Source organism: Oncorhynchus clarkii, chromosome 6, assembly GCF_045791955.1.
Source record: "Oncorhynchus clarkii lewisi isolate Uvic-CL-2024 chromosome 6, UVic_Ocla_1.0, whole genome shotgun sequence".
Lineage (NCBI taxonomy): Eukaryota > Metazoa > Chordata > Actinopteri > Salmoniformes > Salmonidae > Oncorhynchus > Oncorhynchus clarkii.
The window spans coordinates 49,244,202-49,265,451 of NC_092152.1; the positions used below are offsets into that span (position 1 = coordinate 49,244,202).

The 21,250-nt window shown below is 42.2% G+C and overlaps 1 protein-coding gene across 5 annotated transcripts in view; it reads left to right on the top strand.

Annotated features, from left to right (window-relative positions):
- Nucleotides 1-21,250, top strand: part of LOC139411257 (oxoglutarate dehydrogenase a) — a 79,839-nt gene that overhangs the window by 37,422 nt on the left and 21,167 nt on the right. For 2 of the 5 annotated variants that reach the window (XM_071157308.1, XM_071157309.1), the window contains exons 3-6: nt 525-701; nt 1,794-1,896; nt 14,290-14,405; nt 14,549-14,703. In XM_071157308.1, the coding sequence (XP_071013409.1) occupies nt 525-701; nt 1,794-1,896; nt 14,290-14,405; nt 14,549-14,703 (551 nt within the window). Of the gene's footprint in view, nt 1-524; nt 702-1,485; nt 1,580-1,793; nt 1,897-7,213; nt 7,259-14,289; nt 14,406-14,548; nt 14,704-21,250 lie in introns of all 5 variants that reach the window. The other 3 variants (XM_071157310.1, XM_071157312.1, XM_071157307.1) reach the window with 2 other exon arrangements.

Genomic DNA, 21,250 nt, shown 5'->3' on the forward strand with positions numbered 1-21,250 from the left:
GGTTTACTATGAAGGATCTTGTGACTAGAGTTAGTTTCAAGTATCCCTTTGGTATGAAGTCAATTACTAATCCCAGAGAATGGCATTGTGTTTTGGTTTTCATATTGTGGAGTAAGTGAGGGCCTTACTAGTTTTGTCAGTTTACCATAAAACATTGAAGTAGATTTTCCCCAAGGAAGGAGTTGGCTGCTTAATATGAGACGAGATTGACATTTTTTAGAATGACAAAATCAGTTGGGGAACAGCTCTGACAGGAATGTTGGTATTTGCCATCCATTGTTGTTTTGAATGGCATAAGACTGATCACACAGGTTGTTTTCATCACAAAGGGAAAATGGAAACTGTAACATAAGGTTACTTTTATTTAATATTTCTAGCATTGCTCAAGATCATGAAGCTATATCTTCTTATAAAATGTAAATTTGTCATAGATGGATTTGTTGGCTATCTCCTTTCATACCAATGTTCATTAATCCCAATTCTTATTTCTCCTCTTTCTTTCTTTCTTTCTTTCTTGCTTGCAGTCTTGGGACGTTTTCTTCCGCAATGCCAATGCAGGTGCTCCCCCGGGCATGGCCCACCAGAGCCCTCTGAGCCTTGCCGGTCTCCCTCAAGCCCAGTCTTTGGCAGGGGCTCAGCCCAACGTGGAGAAGCTGGTGGAGGATCACCTGGCTGTCCAATCCCTCATTCGTGCCTACCAGGTCAGACCAGTCAGCCACCACTGGCTCTCACAGAGCTACAACATTTGAAAACAAGAACAACCATGTTTAAAGTTTTAGTATTTTAACCTTTATTTAACTAGGCAAGTAAGTTAAGAACAAATTCTTAGTTTACAATGATGGCCTACCCCGGCTGTGATACAGCCCGGGATAGAACCAGGGTCTGTAGTGAAGCCTCTACCACTGAGATGCCGTGCCTTAGACCGCTGCGCCACTCGGGAGCCAACAAGTAAGCATGCCAAGTAGTTTTACTATTACAAAACATTCAGCAGCCAGAAAGCTCTGACTCTTTAACCAAAATATATTGTAAATTGCATCTAGAGTGGTGGCACACAAGATAAGAACACAGAACCTATCGTTAGTGAACTATTGTAGTCAAAGAAAATAACCCATATTGCCTCCTCGCTATTTGAGTAATCTCTTCCTTTTTGAGTTTGAGGTTTAAAATTTGACAATCTTTGTTGTCTGTGAGCATAGCTAAATATTTCCACAAAGTTGACCGTCAGACTTAATGATACCAGCTATGCTGATAATGGACTAACATTTTAGTGATATACAGTACCTGTGCTGAAATGGTTGACATTTGAAAGCTGGGACAAAGGTGAGATGTCTGTTTTTATACCATAAAGAACTGTGACCTCATGATGTTAACTGAAATGCCTATTATAATGTGCACTTGAATGTTTCCTATTTATATTTTGTTGTATTGTTGTGGTTTTGTTTGAAACCTTGTTTTACCATGTGACTAATGTTACCTTATTTCCAGTTGAATGGCCATCACAACGCAGATCTCGATCCTCTTGGCATCAGTTGTATAAATTTTGATGATGCCCCAGTACCTACTGGGGTTCAGAATGTCGGTGAGAAATGTTCCCTCACAGCTGTGCGAGACAATAATGAGCTTGTTTGTGTTAATGTTGCTTTCCCATTTCCTCCCTCCTTTTTCTCTCTTCTCTTTATTTTTCTTTCAAATCCCTTTCAACACTTCTATGTCTCTACACTCACACCCCTCCCCCCTCTCATCCCCACCTATCGGATGTTTTGTTCCATTTCCCCTCGGACCTGTTTCTTTAGATCCGTGGGCACCATGTTGCTCAGCTGGACCCTCTGGGGATTATGGATGCCGATCTGGACTCTCACGTCCCCAATGACATTATAACGTCCTCGGATAAACTCGGTGAGGAGAATGAGCCACTCACTACAGATCTTCCTGGCGACTGGGTAGCTGAGCAATCTGTTTGGCATGACATGCTGGTCTATGTATGGTCTACACTGACCTCTGTAAACATGTGCCCATTTGTCCCTGAAAGGGCTCCTTGCCCCTTGTTTTCCTGAAATGCCACATATTTGCATTGATGCTTTTTGACTTACTTGACTTAAATCTCTTTGCCACCTTGGGAGTATAGGGCGTCCACCATGGGAGTATCCGTGGTTCGGTTTTTGTATGAATTTTTTTAACCATTGGGTGGATGATTAGCCCAGACAGCTGGGCCCACTGTTATCATGTTGCTCAGCTGTACCCTCTGGGGATTATGGATTCCAGTCTGGACTCTCATGTCCCCATTTACATTATAACATCCTCGGATAAACTCAGTGAGGAGAATGAGCCGCTCACTACAGATCCGCCGTCGACTGGGTAGCTAAGCAAGCTCGGTTTGGCATGAAATGCTGGTTTTTATATGGCCTATACCGGCCTTCCTCTGTATAAAGATGTCGCCATACTGTATGGCCGCCGTTTTGCGAGCTCCGGCCAAACTTTGCTTTTTCCACATTGACGGGGCTGCAGGGGAGCGGGTCGAGAACTTCAAGTTTATTTTTGTACATTTTATTCATAAAAAATGTATTTGTCTAGGCAAATCAGTTAAGAACAAATACAACGACGGCCTACCCTGGCCAAACCCGGACGACGCTGGGCCATTTGTGCGCGCTGCCCTATGGGACACCCAATCACGGCCGGATGTAATGCAGCCTGGATTCAAACCAGGGACTGCAGTGACTCCTCTGCACTGAGATGCAGTGACTTAGACCGCTGCGCCACTCGGGAGCCTCGGGTGTCCAAATCACTAAGGACTTAAAATGGTCCACAAACACTCCTTGGGAGGTTGAAAAGGTTTGGAATGGGCCCTCAAAAGTTCTACCAATTGAGAGCATCTTGACTGTTTGCATCACTGCTTGGTGTGGCAACAGCACCGCCCTCAATCTCATGGCACTACAAAGGGTGGTGCGGCAGGCCAGTACATCACTGTGGCCAAGCTCCCTGCCATCCAGGACCTCCATATCAGGAAGGTCTGGAAAATCATTTAATACTCCTGCCACCCAAGCCATAGACTGTTCTCTCTGCTTCCGTACGGCAAACTGTACCGTTCCATCAAATCTGACATTAACAGGCTGCTGAACAGCGTCTTGTTCCCCAAGCCATAAGACTGCTGTACAGCTAACAAAATGGCTACACGGACGATCTGAGTTGACCCTTGTCTTTTATTTATATTTTTGCACCATCTCTATGCACACTCAAAGGACTCTGCACACTCCACTCACACACTGATACTTCAACTCACACACCCTCAATTAATTTGCTCACACACATAACATGCACATACACTATATATACAAAACTATGTGAACACCCCTTCAAATGAGTGGATTTGGACATTTCAGCCATACCCGTTGCTGACAGGTGTATAAAATCGAGCACACAGCCATGCAAACTCCATAGACAAACATTGCCAGTAGAATGGCCTTACTGAAGAGCTCTGTAACTTTCAACATGGCACCATCACAGGATGCCACCTTTCCAACAAGTCAGTTTGTCAAATTTCTGTCATAGTAGAGCTGCCCCAGTCAACTAAGTGCTGCTATTGTGAAGTGGACATTTCGAGGAGCAAAAACGGCTCAGCCGCAAAGTGGTAAGCCACACATGCTCACAGAACGAGACCACAGAGTGCTGAAACGTGGAGCGTGTAAAAATAATCTATCCTCTGCTGCTAGACTCAATACCGAGTTCCAAACTGCCTGTGGAGCAACGACAGCAACTGTTTGTTAGGAGCTTCATGAAATGGGTTTCCATGGCCAAGCAGCCCCACACGAGCCTAAAATCACCATGCACAAAGCCAAGCGTCGGCTGGAGTGGTGTAAAGCTAATCTCTATTGGACTCTAGAGCAGTGGAAACGCGTTCTCTGGAGTAATGAATCACGCTTCACCATCTCGTGGTCCGAATCTGGGTTTGACGAATGCCTGGATAACGCTACTTGCCCAAATGCATAGTGTCAACTGTAAAGTTTGGTAGAGGAGGAATAATGATCTGGGGCTGTTTGGGCTCGGCCCCTTAGTTCCAGTGAAGTGAAATTGTAATGCTATAGCATACAATAACATTCTAGACAATACTGTGCTTACAACTTTGTGGCAACAGTTTGGGGAAGGCCCTTTCCTGTTTCTGCATGACAATGCCCCTGTGCACAAAGTGAGGTCCATACAGAAATGTTTTGAGATTGGTGTGGAAGAACTTGACTGGCCTGCACAGAGCCCTGACCTCAACCCCATCGAAGGCCTTTGGGATGAATTGGAATGCTGGCTGCGAGCCAGGCCTTATCGCCCAACAGCAGTGCCTGACCTCACTAATGCTCTTGTGGCTGAATGGAAGCAAGTCCACGCAGCAATGTTCCGACATCTAGTGGAAAGCCTTCCCAGGAGAGTGGAGGCTGTTATAGCAGAAAAGGGGGGACCAACTCCATATCAATGCCCATGATTTTGGAATGAGGTGTTTGATGAGCAGGTGTCCACATACTTTTGTTCATGTAGTGTACATGTATACTGACTCCACACACTACTCACATACAACCATCATATACACTGCTGCTACTCTGTCATAAATCCTGATGCCGTGTCACCTTAACCCTATACATATCTAACTCTATCACTCCAGCATCCCTGCATATGGTAAATATGGTAATGGATTTGACCCTGTATATAGCTTACTTGCTTTCTCATGTTCTTATTTTTAGTTCTCGTGTGTTTTTGTTCCACCTAATGTTATTTTTAGTAGTATATTTATTACTGCATTGTTGGGTTTAGAGCTTGCAAGAAATGCATTTCACTGTGAGTGTGACATTAAAACTTATCCGAAGTGGTAGTTGATCATTTTTCGACAATGCTCTATGATCAAGACTGTGCTTTGTCTGACCTCTCGCCCTAGACCTGTCCAGTTTGTCTGGACCTACTGGGAGTTGTCTCCCACTGGCATAGCTCTGAGCGGTCGTTGAGGTACACAAGCCCTCTTACCACGACAAAGTGACAGTCCGAAAAGCATCAATACAAATAGCAGTTTCTTAGGTACCACTTCTTTGTAGGACAGATCTGTACTATATGACTTCTCTGTCTGCAGGCAGCCAAGCACAAATTGAAATTAAAGTTAAATGCTGTTATTGTCTGGAGTGCTCCGTTTAAGTTCACATACAGTAGCCTTCTTGAGTGACACCGCTACATCCCCAGTTTGAAGCCAATGTTGCATCACTGGTTTTAGTGACATGATTTAAGTGTCCCATTACACTACTGTCTATCAGTGGCGGGACATATTTAGAGTTCTCCTAGATTTTCTGGCGTATCTCCTAAATCTACTAACCATCTTGCTTGACTGGACCACATTCTCCCTCACATTACTCGCACCCTTTCTTGGGTATGGCCAAAAATCCCCTCTTTTAATCTACTTCTCAGTAAAAATTAACAGCTATTCAACGCATTTGTAGTTTCCTTCTGAAGTATGGTATAGGGGGACAGGAGTTTTCTCTTCTGCCAACTATAACTTTTAGGCCTTAGTTCTTACTGTTCACAACAACAGCTACAGTATGACTCCTAACAGTAAGATATTAACTGTTTGGAAATCACCTTCAACTTGGATTATAAGAAAAAAGGGGAGGGAAGGGACATTTCTATGAACCAGCATACCCATAAACCTTGTACCCCTCTTCTTGTTTGTGACTGAATAGTCTAATTAGTGGTGCTCTCAAGATCTGTATACTTTCTGCATGTCTGATGGTTATTAGTTCCAGTACAGCACGTCTCGGTCTGCATGGGACATTTTTCAGTTTGGCTGTGATCCGGGTGTGATGTTTGTGTTTGTGCATTCTGCAGCAAGGCAGGTACAGCATTTTCTAGATGTAATTTGCACTTAAAGCTGTGTTTGCCACCCTTGTTGTGGTTGGTGCTGCGCTGTCGCTAGAGTTCAGAAGCAGTCAGTCAGTGGTGCTGCTGTGGTGATTGACGTTGTGAGGGGGGGATTCTCGCAAACAAATTGAAGTTAAAAGAACAAGCCAGTGGTCTAGAGGTCTAAACCGCTGCCTCCGGCACACGTCTATAGTGTCTGCATAAATTTGAATCCGGCTTACTGCCCTTTGACACAACCTCCCCGATCTTTCCCTACTGTCGTCCTCTCTTTATAAAGTGCCATAGGTGTTTGCTCGCAGCGGAGGGCGCAATTTTACTTTGCAAATGCCAACCCACCACCATGTGTGGTGGGAGGGTCCCAGGTGGTTTCTGCCTTCCCTGGCTGCAGAAATTACGATGGTGGCCTCTGGTATGCAGAGACGGTGGAAACATTATCAAACTATATCTGTGTTACATTCACACAAGCAGTTTTCCATAACTAGGTAGCTAGCTATGGTCTTTCAAGCTAACTTTGCTGTGTTTGCTTTGTTATCCACTCGGCATAGCTAGCTAGCTAAATGTAGTTAGTTGGAAAATGCCAAAATCAGCTTATGGCCGTCTGGAAAACCATTCACTAGCTTACGAGTCGTAAATACAAGTTGGAATCATCTCTGTACCCAGAGTTATTCAACATGCTAAAATCTAATGGATCCTACTAAGGAAATTACTTCGGCAGTACTTTAGCGTTCTCAACAAGTTTGAAACGCATGAATGGACGTATTTCGTTGCTCCGAGTTATACAAGTTGTATTTTGGAAAACTGACTGGACGTAAACCTGGTATTGGCAAGCTAGCTAGCAGCCTACTTTGTTGTTGGTTACATCTCACCGTATATATTTTTTTATCACATTTAGCTATCTTTAGCCATAGTTAGCTGGCATCGTAATGTTCCATAAATGTGCCTACTTAGCTTATTTTGCTAGTAGCAAATCCCATTTTGTTTAACTAACTATCAACACACCTAGTGGGTTTACGGGAAGTAATCAATTAAATAGTACCAAGTCATGTTAGCTACGTACGAACACACATCACCGGCAAGAGATACTAGTGGCGCCAGTAGTGCCATTTACTCTGAGTGTGGGAGGCGAGAACTCTGCTTCGCTGAGAGTATAATTCGAGAGAACGACTTCTTATTGTCTGCGAGAACCACCCAAAGTTCCACTTCGATTCTAGTTTGCTGACCCCTTCAATGTGTTTTGAGTAGTGGTAGAGATGACCCTGATGTCCATGATGGAGAATGGGGGCATGGGTCACTAACCTTTTCCGGGTTTCTCTCCCCCTGATGCCTCCTCCAGACCTGGCATTGTTCAAGGACCGTCTCAGTATTCTAACTGTCGGAGGTATGGTAACACAAGTCTCCCTGTAGTTTTGTCCCTTTCTCTGTGCCTGAATATTTGCTTTTTGTATTGTTTGCGTAGGAATTTTTGCTCTATCTTTCTCACATCTTTTTTTGTTGGCTTTTCAGTGGAATACACTTGATGAACAACTGCTAGTGTTCTCATTGGAATGTTTGGTTATTTATCACATGATCGGATTCTAAGCCATCAGCTGCCCTGAAATAAAGGAGAAAGTTAGAGCCTCTCTCTAGCAGCCCCAGTGTGTGGGTGTCGGAGAACACGACCATCTTAAGACAATAGGTTTCTCTATATGTCAGTGTACTCCTTTAGTGCTTTCCTGTTGTAGATCTAGCTGAGTAGACAGTGTTGGAGTAGTAGGCAATAGATAAGCGTATTTCAAACTACAAAAGTGTTTAGTGTAGTGGTACAGTACCTAGTCACATTCCTCTCAAACGGTGGTGAAATTTGGTTACATTATCTGGCAGAATATTTGAACCACTGAAAGTCCCAGTTGGATTGCAGTTAAAAAATTAATTATACATTTATTTTCATGTAAAACAACTTTGTTTCAGAATCAGATTGCATATCACATTTCAGAGCTGACAAACATTGGGAGATATAAACACTCGGTTGTCAGTTTATTAGGTAAACCCATCTGAATTCTTTGGGGCATGGAAACATTGCTCAATTGGTATCAAGGGACCTAACGTGTGCCAGTAAAATATTCCCCACACCATTACACCACCGCCACCAGCCTGTACTGTTGACACCAGCAGGATGGGGCCATGGACTCATGCTGCTTATGCCAAATCCTAACTCTGCCATCAGCATGACGCAACAGGATCCTTGATTTGTCGGGCCAGGCAATATTTTTCCAAGACTCAATTGTCCAGTGCTCGTGATCGTGTGCCAACTGGAGCCACTAATTGTTGTTTTTCGCTGAGAAAGTTGAATCAGGTGTGGTCGTCTGCGGGAATAGCCCATCTGTGACGAGGATCAACGAGTTGTGCAATCCCAGATGCCGTTCTGCACACCACTATTGTACTGCGCCGTTATCTGCCTCTTTGTGGCCACCCTGTTAGCTTGCACGATTCTTGCCATTCTCCTTCAAAATAACATCAACTAGCTGTTTTTGCCCACAGGACTTCCTTCCTCTGACTGGATGTTTTTTTGTTTGTTTCACCATTCTTGGTAAACCTTAGGTCAGGTTTCCCCATCTGGTGTCCTGTTGGTGATTTTTATTTTGCCCCACAGGTTTTAAGCAAAAACAAATTAAATTATTATTTCAAATAGTTTTGACATAAGACTGTAAAGACACCAGAAAATCAGCTCAAATGTTTATTTAGGAAATCTGTTCTGAATATTTCTCAAGCATTTCAAAATATTCCCACGCGTTATAGATGGAGTGCATTCGGAAGGTATTAAAAACCCTTTACTTTTTTTCAAAATGTTGTTGTGTTACAGCCTTATTCTCAAATGGATTAAGTAAAATAAAAAATCTCATCAATCTACACACAATACCCCATAATGACAAAACGACACTGTTCTTGATGACCTTCAATGCTGCAGAAATGTTTTGGTAACCTTTCCCAGATCTGTGCCTCAACACAATCCTGTCTATGAGCTCTATGTACAATTCCTTTGACCTCGTGGCTTTGGTTTTTGTTTTGACATGAACTGTGGGACCAAATCATGTCCAATCAATTGAATTTACCACAGGTGGACTCCGATCAAATTGTAGAAACGTCTCAAGGATGATCAATTAGAACAGGATGCACCTGAGCTCAATTTCAAGTCTGATAGCAAAGGGTCTGAATAGTTACGTAAATAAGGTATTTCAGTTTTTCTAAATAAATGTGCAAAACAAATCTAACAACCTTTTTGCTTTGTTATTATGGGGTATTGCATTTAATCAATTTTAGAATACGGCTGTAACGTAACAAAGTGGAATAAGTCAATGGGTCTGAATACTTTTCGAAGGCACTATTATTTATTTATTTATTTGTTTGTTTGTTTATTATAGTGCCTTCAGAAAGTATTCAGGTGTTCTGAAACTTTTCACTGTGTGTGTGCGCACGCATATTCACTACCGGTCAAAAGTTTTAGAGCACCTGCTCATTCAAAGGTTTTTCTTTATTTGTACTATTTTCAACACTGTAGAATAATAGTGAAGACATAAACTATGAAATAATACATATGGAATCATATAGTAACCAAAAAAGTGTTAAACAAATCAAAATATATTTTATCTTTGAGATTCTTCTAATAGCCACCAATTGCCTTGATGACAGCATTGCACACTCTTGGCATTCTCTCAATCTCCCAGCTTCATGAGGTAGTAATTAATAGTTAATTTGTGGAATTGCATTCCTCAATGCATTTGAGCCAATCAGTAGTGTTATAACAAGGTAGGGGTGGTATACAGAAGATGTCTCTTTGGTATAAAAGCCCAAGTCCATATTATGGCAAGAACAGCTCAAATAAGCAAAGAGAATCAACAGTCCATCATTACTTTAAGACATGAAATTCAGTCAATATGGAACATTTCATTAACTTTGAAAGTTTCTTCAAGTACAGTCGCAAGAAACATCAAGCGCTATGATAAAACTGGCTCTCATGAGGACTGCCACAGGAAAGGAAGACTCAGAGTTACCTCTGCTGCAGAGGATAAGTTCATTCGAGTTACCAGCCTCAGAAATTGCAGCCCAAAGAATTGCTTGACAAGAGTTCAAGTAACAGACACATCTCAACATCAACTGTTCAGAGGAGACTGTGTGAATCAGGCCTTCATGGTCGAATTGCTGCAAAGTAACCACTACTTAAGGACACCAATAAGAAGAAGAGCCTTGCTTGGCCCAAGAAACACACGCAATGGACATTTGACCTGTTTAAATTTTTCCTTTGGTCTGGAGTCCAAATTGGAGATTTTTGGTTCCAACTCCTGTGTCTTTGTGAGACATGGTGTGGGTGAACGAATGATATCTGCATGTGTATTTCCCACTGTAAAGTATGTAGGAGGGGGTGTTATGGTGTGGGGGTGGTTTGCAGGTGACACTGTCTGATTTTATTTAGAATTCAATGCATACTTAACCAGCATGGCTACCACAGCATTCTGCAGCAATACGCCATCCCATCTGGTTTGCGTTTAGGGGGAGTATCATTTGTTTTTCAACAGGATAATGACCCAACACACCTCCAGGCTGTGTAAGGGCTATTTGACCAAGGAGGAGAGTGATGGGGTGCTGCATCAGATGACCTGGCCTCTACAATCCCCTGGCCTCAACGAAATTGAGATGGTTTGGGATAATTTGGACCGCAGTGTGAAGGAAAAGCAGCCAACAATTGCTCAGCATATGTGGGAACACCTTCAAGACTGTTTAAAAAGCATTCCAGGTGAAGCTGGTTGAGAGAATGCCAAGAGTTTGCAAAGGGTGGCTATTTCAAGAATATAAAATATATTTAGATTTGTTTTAAAAAATGTTGGTTACTACATGATTCCATGTGTGTTACTTCATAGATTTGTTGTCTCCGCTATTATTGTACATTGTCGAAAATAATACAAATAAAGAAAAACCCTTGAATGAGTAGGTGTTATAAAACCTTTGACCATGTGTGTGTATATATTAGGCTCTTTCCTGTTTCTGCATGACTGTGCACATAGCGAGGTCCATGCTGAAATGTTTTGTCAAGACCAGTGTGGAAGAGCTTGGCTGGCCTGGGCAGACCCCTGACATCAACCCCTTTGAACGCCTTTGGGATTAATTGCCGACTGTGAGCCAGTTCTAATCGCCCAACATCAGTGCCTGACCTCACTAATGCTCTTGTGACTGAATGGAAGCAAGTTCCCGTAGCAATGTTCCAACATCGAGTGGAAAGCCTTCTCAGAAGGCTGTTATAGCAGCAAAGGGGGGGCCAACTGCACATTAATGCCCATGATTTTGGAATGAGATGTTAGACGAGCAGGTGTCCACATACTTTGGATCATGTAGATTGTGTAATGTATATTTACAATACATGACCAAGAGTATGTGGACACCGGTTGGACGTACTGCCAAAACGACGTTGGAGGCAGCACATGGTAGAGAAATTAACATTAAATTCTCGCAACAGCTCTGGTGGACATTCCTGCATTTAGCATGCCAATTGCACATTCCCTCAACTTGGGACATTAAAGTGGTCTATATTGGTCCCCATCACTAGTTGCACCTGTGTAATGATCATGCTGTTTAATCAGCTTCTTGGTATGCCACACCTGTCAGGTGGATGGATTATCTTGGCAAAGGAGAAACGCTCACTAACGGGGATGTAAACAAATTGGTTCACAACATTTGAGTGAAATAGGCTTTTTGTGCGTGTGGACAATGTCTGGGATTATTCCATATCAGCTCATGAAACATGGGACCAACACTTTACATGTAACCTTTTATATTTTTGTTTCTATGTATAATCAACTCCTTACTCATAACATGCATCCAAATGCTGTTGATGCTTTGTTTTTGGAAATGTACACTAAAGCTCTTGTACTTTACTTCTTGTGCTTGGTGTAAGATGACATGCTGAAGAAAAGCAGGATTCTGCCTCAATAATGTTTTGAATATTTACATCTCATTAATTTAGCAGATGCTCTTATCCAGAGCGACTTACAGGAGTAATTAGGGTCAAGTGCCTTGCTCAAGGGCATTTTTCAGCTAGTGGGCTCTGGGATATGAACCAGCGTCCTTTTGGTTACTGGCCCAACGCTCTTAACCGCTAGGATACTAGCCACCCTGCGACGATAAAATTATCACCCACATCTGAGTGCACCTCTGATGCTTTTGCACTCCTGCATGATTCTTGGGTCCAGACTAATGCGAGGCGATGGCTTCCATGGAACCCCCATGATACACAATGTATTTAGATGACGTGTGCCGTCAGGCTGGTGATGGCAATGACCTGGTCATAGGGGAGCCACGTCTCTCCACTATGTAGCGAGGGAGTGTGTATTCCTTGCAGTGTGCTGCTGTCTGTGGCGTTTAGGAGGCATTTAGGAACAGCCATATTGTTGCCTTGTGGGCTGGCAGTGTTGGTGTTGGAAGTGAATTTGCTAGTGAGTGTGCAGAGTCTACAAGAAGCTGCTCTCCATGTCCTTGGAGAAACTCTAGTTCTACTTGTCAGGTCACCTAATTGCTGTTTTTCTTCTGATGTCTCAGCGTTCTAGGATACCCATAGTTTTTCCTGCCTCATGTCCAGTCATTTGAAGCTTTGTTCTGTCATTCAACTTATTCTTCTTTGCGTGGATACTCTTTATCACTCAAGTCTCCATCGTTGACACACACGCTTTCAGTAACACACATGAACAAACCCACACACACATTTTTCATTTCTCTTTTCTTTGAGCTATTCTCTATTCTATTTAATATAATCCCTATTACTGCCAACCTTTTCTAGCTGGAGCTATTAACATTTATTAAACTCTCATTTCCTGTATTACCAATACTCACACATCCATTTCCTACTCCATAGTTGTTAATTTTGGGATTGCAACATTGTTGCTTTTCTCTTGTTTTTTTTTGAGGCAATCAAATAAGATTAAGTGTCTCTGTTTATCTTAGATTGCCCTGACTTCTATTTCATTACCTTTTTTGGCACCAGCATTTTAACTAAGAGTCACCTCTACCATAAAACAACAATCAATTGAATTATAGTTATCCTCCTGGCACATAGCTGCCACACTACAAATTCCCGCTCATGACCTCTCATGCTTTCTTGACTGCCTCAAAAGATCTCTTTAATTGGCTTTTATCTCCTGGAGAATCTAGTCCCCATAAAAATATGGGGAAAATCTAAATTGTTCATTTTAAGCAGGCATTGACGTGTGTGTGGCTGGTTAGGTGTGTTTTCACCCCAAGCTTGCATTGTTGGTTAGAGTTTTAACACGTTCATGTTTCCCCTACCAGCTATTGTTTGCCTGGTGAGTGTTTTAATAACAGATTTTCAAAGTGTCTGTACGTTTTGTAGAGAAGGTGCTAATCCAGGGTAGGCTAATATCTTTGAAGAACATAACCTAAAGTGGATATCTGCTGACCTAAAACTGGGGTAGCCTTCCATTACTTCATTGACAATCTGCGTATTTTAGATGCTATCACCCACTCCATACCCTCTCTTTAATATGCTTTCAACGCAAATCAACAGAAATCATGGCCATATACCAGAGAAGCACTGAAACCATAGAGACATGGGCTCAGACTCATCACCGGAAACACCATTTTGAAATTAGCTTTGGAAATGTAAATGACAGTTAGACATAAAGGTCTACGTGATTCACTGGATCTTAAAGTGTAGAAGAACATTGATCATTTAAATTATATTTTTCCTAAGTCATGTACATTCTGCTATACCTTGTAAATACCAGAATAGTGACTGTTTACATCTGTGTTAAGATCACAATGACGCATCTGTCTGCCACCTCCTTTAGTTCAGGAAGGGCAGTTTGCTTGATAATTCCACTTTAGAATAGATAACATTTATCGGATTGATAATAGTACTCTTGCTTCAATGACACTAATGATATTTTCTTGTTTTTTCTTTCTTTTTTTGGACTCCACAAATATACGGTGCTTGTTTTTACCCACTGCTCCCCTCTGCTCATGTCTCACCCCTTCATTTACTTTTCCTATCCACGGTGTATCCATTCATGTTGCATGCCTCCACCTTTGTCCTGTTTGTTTGCCTGTGATGCTGCACCACATTTGATTTTGCTGCATTGCCTCCATGTTGCTGTTATGGTGCCATCAACCATATGGCATATTCCTGTGTTTTCATCCATTGCCCTCCTTTTTTTCCCCTACATCCTAATGTCTCTGCTTGTTTTGTTGTTTTGTTTTCTTTCATGGGGAATGTCTTTGTGGCCTACATTCTTTCCCCTGTTTCTGTTTGCTTTGTGTTTTCTCCTCTGTGCTAACTGTCCCCGCATCTGCCCCCCTCAACCCCCGCCACCCCCTCCCTCCTGCCACTCTGCCCTTCTGGATGGTCTGCTGCCCCTGCGTGCTGAACAGGCTTTTATGGACTGGACGAGTCGGATTTGGACAAAGTGTTCCGCCTGCCTACCACCACCTTTATCGGGGGCACTGAGACCGCCTTGCCCTTGAGGGAGATAATCCGCCGCCTGGAGGTATCCAAACTAAACCGCACACACCGGTCTGTCTCTCAAAGAAGTTGGGTTCTTGCCAATCGTTTGTCTTGAACGAGTGAAAAGTGTACATTCAGGCTCATTTTCATGGTCAGTGACAAGACACGCTGTCCCATTTTTTTCAGATGGCCTACTGCCAGCACATCGGGGTTGAGTTCATGTTCATTAATGACCTAGACCAGTGCCAGTGGATCCGGGAAAAGTTTGAGAAGCCCGGCGTCATGCAGTTCACCCTGGAGGAGAAGAGGACCCTGCTGGCCCGCATGGTTCGCTCCACCAGGTCAGAGCCACGCCCCCCAAAAAAGTTCCATCCCCCACGTACCTCTCAAATAATATAAATTAATCAAATGCATTTATAAAGTCCTTTTCACGTCAGCAGTTGTCACGAATTGCTTTCACAGTCCACCTTGTCATAGTGCTTGCCCAGATTTCAGTCATTGCAGGGCTCTAGACTGTGACCATTTTGGCACATTTTATGACCCTTTGACTTAGCTGTGCAAGTGAAAACATTTATTGGTCTCATCGACGCAAGCTGCACATTCTACATGCTCACCTCACTCCAACCGTAGTATTTTTTTAAGCTACTGAAACCATGATTTGGTCAACCAGTGATGTGCGTTATCCTCATGATTCCTGTAGTGAAAGTCTCTGTAATGCCTGTTTCTCTGGGCCTGCTGTTGTGAAGAGCGAGCCACTCACTCCCCCTCCCCAACACTCTGGGATAAAATAATAAGTGGTTCTGCTTGTAGGATATGATGTTTTAAAATCCAATTGTGGGAAAAGCACAGCTTTGGAAGCAGCTAGGGTGGCACGATAAGGACAAAAAAATTTAATTGCTCAAAATAATACTGCGATTTCCATCAACACACTTGTGTCGCCAGGATAGTGGGTTAGATTATTGGTACACCCATAGTTAAGTGTATGCACACGACTGTAAGTTACTTTGGATAAGCGTCTACTAAATGGCAAATACATAAACTCAGCAAAAAAAGAAACGTTCTCTCACTGTCAACTTTATTTTCAGCAAACTTAACATGTGTAAATATTTCTATGAACATAACAAGATTCAACAACTGAGACATAAACTGAACACGTTAAACAGACTTGTGACTTACAGAAATGAAATAATGTGTCCCTGAACAAAGGGTGGTCAAAATCAAAAGTAGCAGTCAGTATCTAGTGTGGCCACCAGCTGCATTAAATGCTGCAATGCATCTCTTCCTCATGGACTGCACCAGATTTGCCAGTTCTTGCTGTGAGATGTTACCCCACTCTTCCACCAAGGCACCTGCGAGTTCCTGGATATTTCTGGGGAGAATGGCCCTAGCCCTCACCCTCTGATCCAACCGGTCCCAGACGTGCTTAACTTCTTGCTCCTACTTGAGACGCAGATGTCTCAAGTAGACACCTGGAAATGCAAATGGATTTTTAAAATGCTTTTCGGCGAAAGCATGAGAAGCTATTATCTGATAGCATGCAACACCTCAAAATGCCTGAATGCGACGTAAACAAAGACTTTGCTTATCCGGCGCTACACAAAACGCAGAAATAAAATATAAAACATTCATTACCTTTGACGAGCTTCTTTCTTGGCACTCCTATATGCCCCATAAACATCACTATTGGGTCTTTTTTTCGTTTAAATCGGTCCATATTTACCCAAAATAGCTTTCTATGGAAGCTGTGTCATTCAGAAAAAAACATTGTTTTTAAACGCTGCGTCATTTTTTTAAATTAAAAAAGTCGACGATAAACTTTCACAAAACACTTCGAAATACTTTTGTAATCCAACTTTAGGTATTAGTAAACGTTTATAATCTATCAAAATGATTACAGGGCGATGTATATTCAATAGCTCCTTGTCTGCAAATCAATGGCTGCCAATGTGCACATTCAAACCATCCTGGTGGAGACCGGAAGAAACGGAATCCTGTTAGTTGGATTTTCCAAGAAAAAAGTCCATTGAAAATGACGACAATGGCGACATCGTGTGGAATCTGTATGAATTGCATGCAGATCCATAATTAATTTTGTGCTCTTTTAACAACCCATGAAAGTGACTTATGGAAATTATTTGTAGCTTTCAGAGAGCAGTTTTTCTTGCGTTTTTCAATGAAACACACGATCTGTTATAGTCACAGCCGTGATTTAACCAGTTTTAGAAACTTCAGTGTTTTCTATCCACACATACTAATCATATGCATATACTATATTCCTGGCATGAGTAGCAGGACGCTGAAAAGTTGCGCGATTTTTAACAGAATGTTCGAAAAAGGAAGGGGTAGACTTAAGAGGTTTTAATTAATGGGATTGAGATCTTGGCTCTTCGCTGGCCATGGCAGAACACTGACATTCCTGTCTTGCAGGAAATCACTTACAGAATGAGCAGTATGGCTGGTGGCATTGTCATGCTAGGATGAGCCTGCAGGAAGTGTACCACATGAGGGAGGAGGATGTCTTCCCTGTAACGCACAGCGTTGATATTGCCTGCAATGACAACAAGCTCAGTCCGATGACGCTGTGACACATCGCCCTAGACCGTGACGGACCCTCCACCTCCAAATCGATCCCGCTCGAGTACAGGCCTCGGTGTAAAGCTCATTCCTTCGATGATTCACGAGAATCAGACCATCACCCCTGGTGAGACAAAACTGCGACCCGTCGGTGAAGAGCACTTTTTGCCAGTCCTGTCTGGTCCAGCGACGGTGTGTTTGTGCCCATAGGCGGCGTTGTTGCCTGTTGAGGACCTGCCTTACAACAGGCCTACAAGCCCTCAGTCCAGCCTCTCTCAGCCTATTGCGAACAGTCTTAGCGCTGATGGAGGGATTGTGCATTCCTGGTGTAACTCAGGCAGTTGTTGTGTCCATCCTGTACCTGTCCGCAGGTGTGATGTTTGGATGTACCGTGCAGGTGTTGTTACACGTGGTCTGCCACTTCGAGGACAATCAGCTGTCCGTCCTGTCTCCTTGTAACGCCGTCTTTGGCGTCTCACAATACGGACATTGCAATTTATTTCCCTGGCCACATCTGCAGTCCTCATGCCTCCTTGCAGCATGCCTTAGGCACATTCACGTGGATGAGCAGGGACCCTGGGCATCTTTCTTTTGGTGTTTTTCAGAGTCAGTAGAAAGGCCTCTTTAGTGTCCAAATTTTCACAACTGTGACCTTAACCTTTCTTAGCGCAGGCCTCGACAAGATTCCGCTGAAAAGGCAGCTCGCAAAATTAAAAAATATTTATTCGAAATATGTAACTTTCACACATTAACAAGTCCAATACAGCAAATGAAAAATACACATATTTTTAATCTACCCATCGTGTCCAATTTCAAAAATGCTTTACAGCTAAAGCAAAACATATGATTGTTAGGTCATAGCCAAGTCGAAAAAATACACAGCCATTTTTTCAGCCAAAGATAGGAATCACAAAAAGCAGAAATAGAGATAAAATGAATCACTAACCTTTGATGATCTTCATCAGATGATACTCATAGGACATCATGTTACACAATAATGTATGTTTTGTTCGATAATGTGCATATTTATATCCAAAAATCTGAGTTTACATTGGCGCCTTACGTGCAGTAATGTTTTGATTCCAAAACATCCGGTGATTTTGCAGAAATATTCATAATAAACATTGATAAAAGATACAAGTGTTATTCACATAATGAAAGAGACTTCTCTTTAATGCAACCGCTGTGTCAGATTTCAAAAAAACTTTACAGAAAAAGCATGATCTGAGAACGGCGCTCAGAACCCAAAACAGCCATAGGAATATCCGCCATTTTGGAATCAACAGTTAGAAGCAACACCATAAATATTCACTTACCTTTGATGATCATCAGAAGGCACTCCCAGGAATCCCAGTTCGACAAGAAATTACTGATTTGTTCCATAAAGTTCCATCATGTCCAAATAGCCACTTGTTGTTAGCGTGTTCAGCCCAGTAATCCATCTTTATGAGGCGCAGGCACTTCATCCTGACAAACTCGAAAAGTTCCGTTAAAGACCTTTAGAAACAATCTTTAGGATGTTTTTAACATAAAACATCAATAATGTTCCAACCGGAGAATTCCTTTGTCTTCAGAAAAGCACTAGAACGAGATGTAACTCTGTAAGGAGCGCACGTCATGAGACCGAGAGCTCTTATGAGCCCGTCCTTTATAGTAGAATCCTCAAACCATTTTCTAAAGATGGTTGGCATCTAATGGAAGCTGTAGGAAGTGCAACTTTATCCATATCTCAATGTGTACTCGGTAGGCAAAGCTTTGAAAACTACAAACCACCGATGTCCCACTTCCTGGTTGGATTTTCTCAGGTTTTCGCCTGCCATATGGGTTCTGTTATACTCACAGACATCATTCAAACAGTTTTAGAAACTTCAGAGTGTCTTCTATCCAATACTAATAATAATATGCATATATTAGCATCTGGGACAGAGTAGGAGGCAATTCGCTCTGGTCACGCTATTCATCCAAAAGTGAAAATGCTGCCCCCTATCCCAAAAATATTAATTTCCTACTGTCTGTAAGATGTTAGTATTTTAATGACCATTCCTCAGGTGCATGTTCATTGTTTATGGTTCATTGAACAAGCATGGGAAACAGTGTTTAAACCCTTTACAATGAAGATCTGTGAAGTTATTTGGATTTTTACGAATTATCTTTGAAAGACAGGGTCCTGAAAAAGGGATTTCTTTTTTTGCTGATATTTTTTTGCTGAGTTTATTTCTATCTATCCTGACTGGTTGCATCACTTCCTGGTATCGCAACTCCTTGGCCTCCGACTGCAAGGAACTACAGAGGGTAGTACGTACGGCCCAGTACATCACTGGGGCCAAGCTTCCCACCATCCAGACCCCCGGACCCCTCTTTTAGGCTGCTGCTACGTTCTGTTTATTATCTATGCATAGTTAATTGAACTCTACCTACATGTACTTTATTACCTCAATCCCCTCGACTAATCAGTGCCCCCCGCACATTGACTCTGTACCGGTACCTCCTGTATACAGCCTCGCAAAAGTTTGGGGTCAGTTAGAAATGTCCTTGTTTTTTAAAGAAAAGCAACAAAAAAATCTTGGTCCATTAAAATAACATCAAATTGATCAGAAATACAGTGTAGACATGGTTAATGTTGAAATGACTATTGTAGCTGGAAACGGCAGATAAAGAAATAAAAGCAATATCTACAAAGGCGTACAGAGGCCCATTATCAGCAACTGTCACTCCTGTGTTCCAATGGCACGTTGTGTTAGCTAATCCAAGTTTATCATTTTAAAAGGCTAATTGATCATTAGATAACCCTTTTGCAATTATGCTAGCACAGCTGAAAACTTTTGTGATTAAAGAATTAATAAAACTGGCCTTCTTTGGACTAGTTGAGTATCTGGAGCATCAGCATTTGTGGGTTTGATTACAGGCTCAAAATGTCCAGAAACAAATAACTTTCTTCTGAAACTCTTCAGGCTATTCTTGTTCTGAGAAATGAAGGCTATTCCATGCAAGAAATTGCCAAGAAACTGAATATCTCGTACAACGATGTGTACTACTTCCTTCACAGAACAGCGCAAAATGGCTTGAACCAGAATAGAAAGAGTGGGAGGCCCCGGGGCACAACTGAGCAAGAGGACAAGTACATTAGCGTGTCTAGTTTGAGAAACAGATCACAAGTCCTCAACTGGCAGTTTCATTAAATAGTACCCGCAAAACACCAGTCTCCATGTCAACAGTGAGGAGGCGACTCCGGGATATTGACCAGTCTGATATATGGCTTTTTCTTTGCAACTCTACCTAGAAGGCCAATATCCCAGAGTCACCTCTTCACTGTTACGTTGAGACTGGTGTTTTGTGGGTACTATTGGAACTTGTTCAGTTTGTCTGTTGTTGAATCTTGTTATGCTTAAAAAATATTTACACGCGTTAAGTTTGCTGAAAATAAACGCAGTTGACAGTGAGAGGACTTTTCTGTTTTTGCTGAGTTTAGGTAGATAGTGTGTGTACAGTTGAAGTCGGAAGGTTACATACACTTAGGTTGGAGTCATTAAAACTTGTTTTTCAACCACTCCACAAATTTCTTGTTAACAAACTAAAGTTTGTCGGTTAGGACATCTACTTTGTGCATGACACAAGTAATTTTCCCCAAAATTATTTACAGACAGATTATTTCACTTATAATTCCAGTGGGTGAGAAGTTTACATATACACTAAGTTGAGTGTGCCTTTAAACTGCTTGGAAAATTTCAGAAAATGATGTCATGGCTTTCTCTCAAGGTATCTCTCGCTTGAATCCATCAAGTAGGGACATCTTGGATTAGTTTGTGGTTTGGCAGCTCCAGCATCTGCTGTTTTGTCTTGAAAACATGTGCATCAGTTGTGCTTTTATGAAAGAAGATTGGATTCACTGACATTGCTTTTTGAGATGCTAGATTAATGACGTGAGCAAAGCATCTTATCTGTGGCCCCAGTCCAGCTAGTGCAACTGCATTTACAATATGTCTAGTGTTGTCAGTGGTCACGGGAATCGTTACATTATCCCCCTCCAACTTCCACACTGCAACTACTTCCCTTAGCTCTTCCCCGAAGTTTACACTGGTGTGACTACTCTCATGGGGACGTGTTTGAAGGACATGGCTTTTTATCTCCCACTCATCCGAAATCAAATGAGCCGTTACAGTTAGGTAGCTCTAGACGTCCAACTGTCTGTTGTTAGAGCAACAGACTTCGTTTCTGACAACTCGCTCTCAAGTCGTTATTTAGTTTTTTTGTATAAAGCAGGTATTTATGTCTGGGCAAAATGTGTGTGGGAAGGAATAGTGAAGCGCGGCTCGA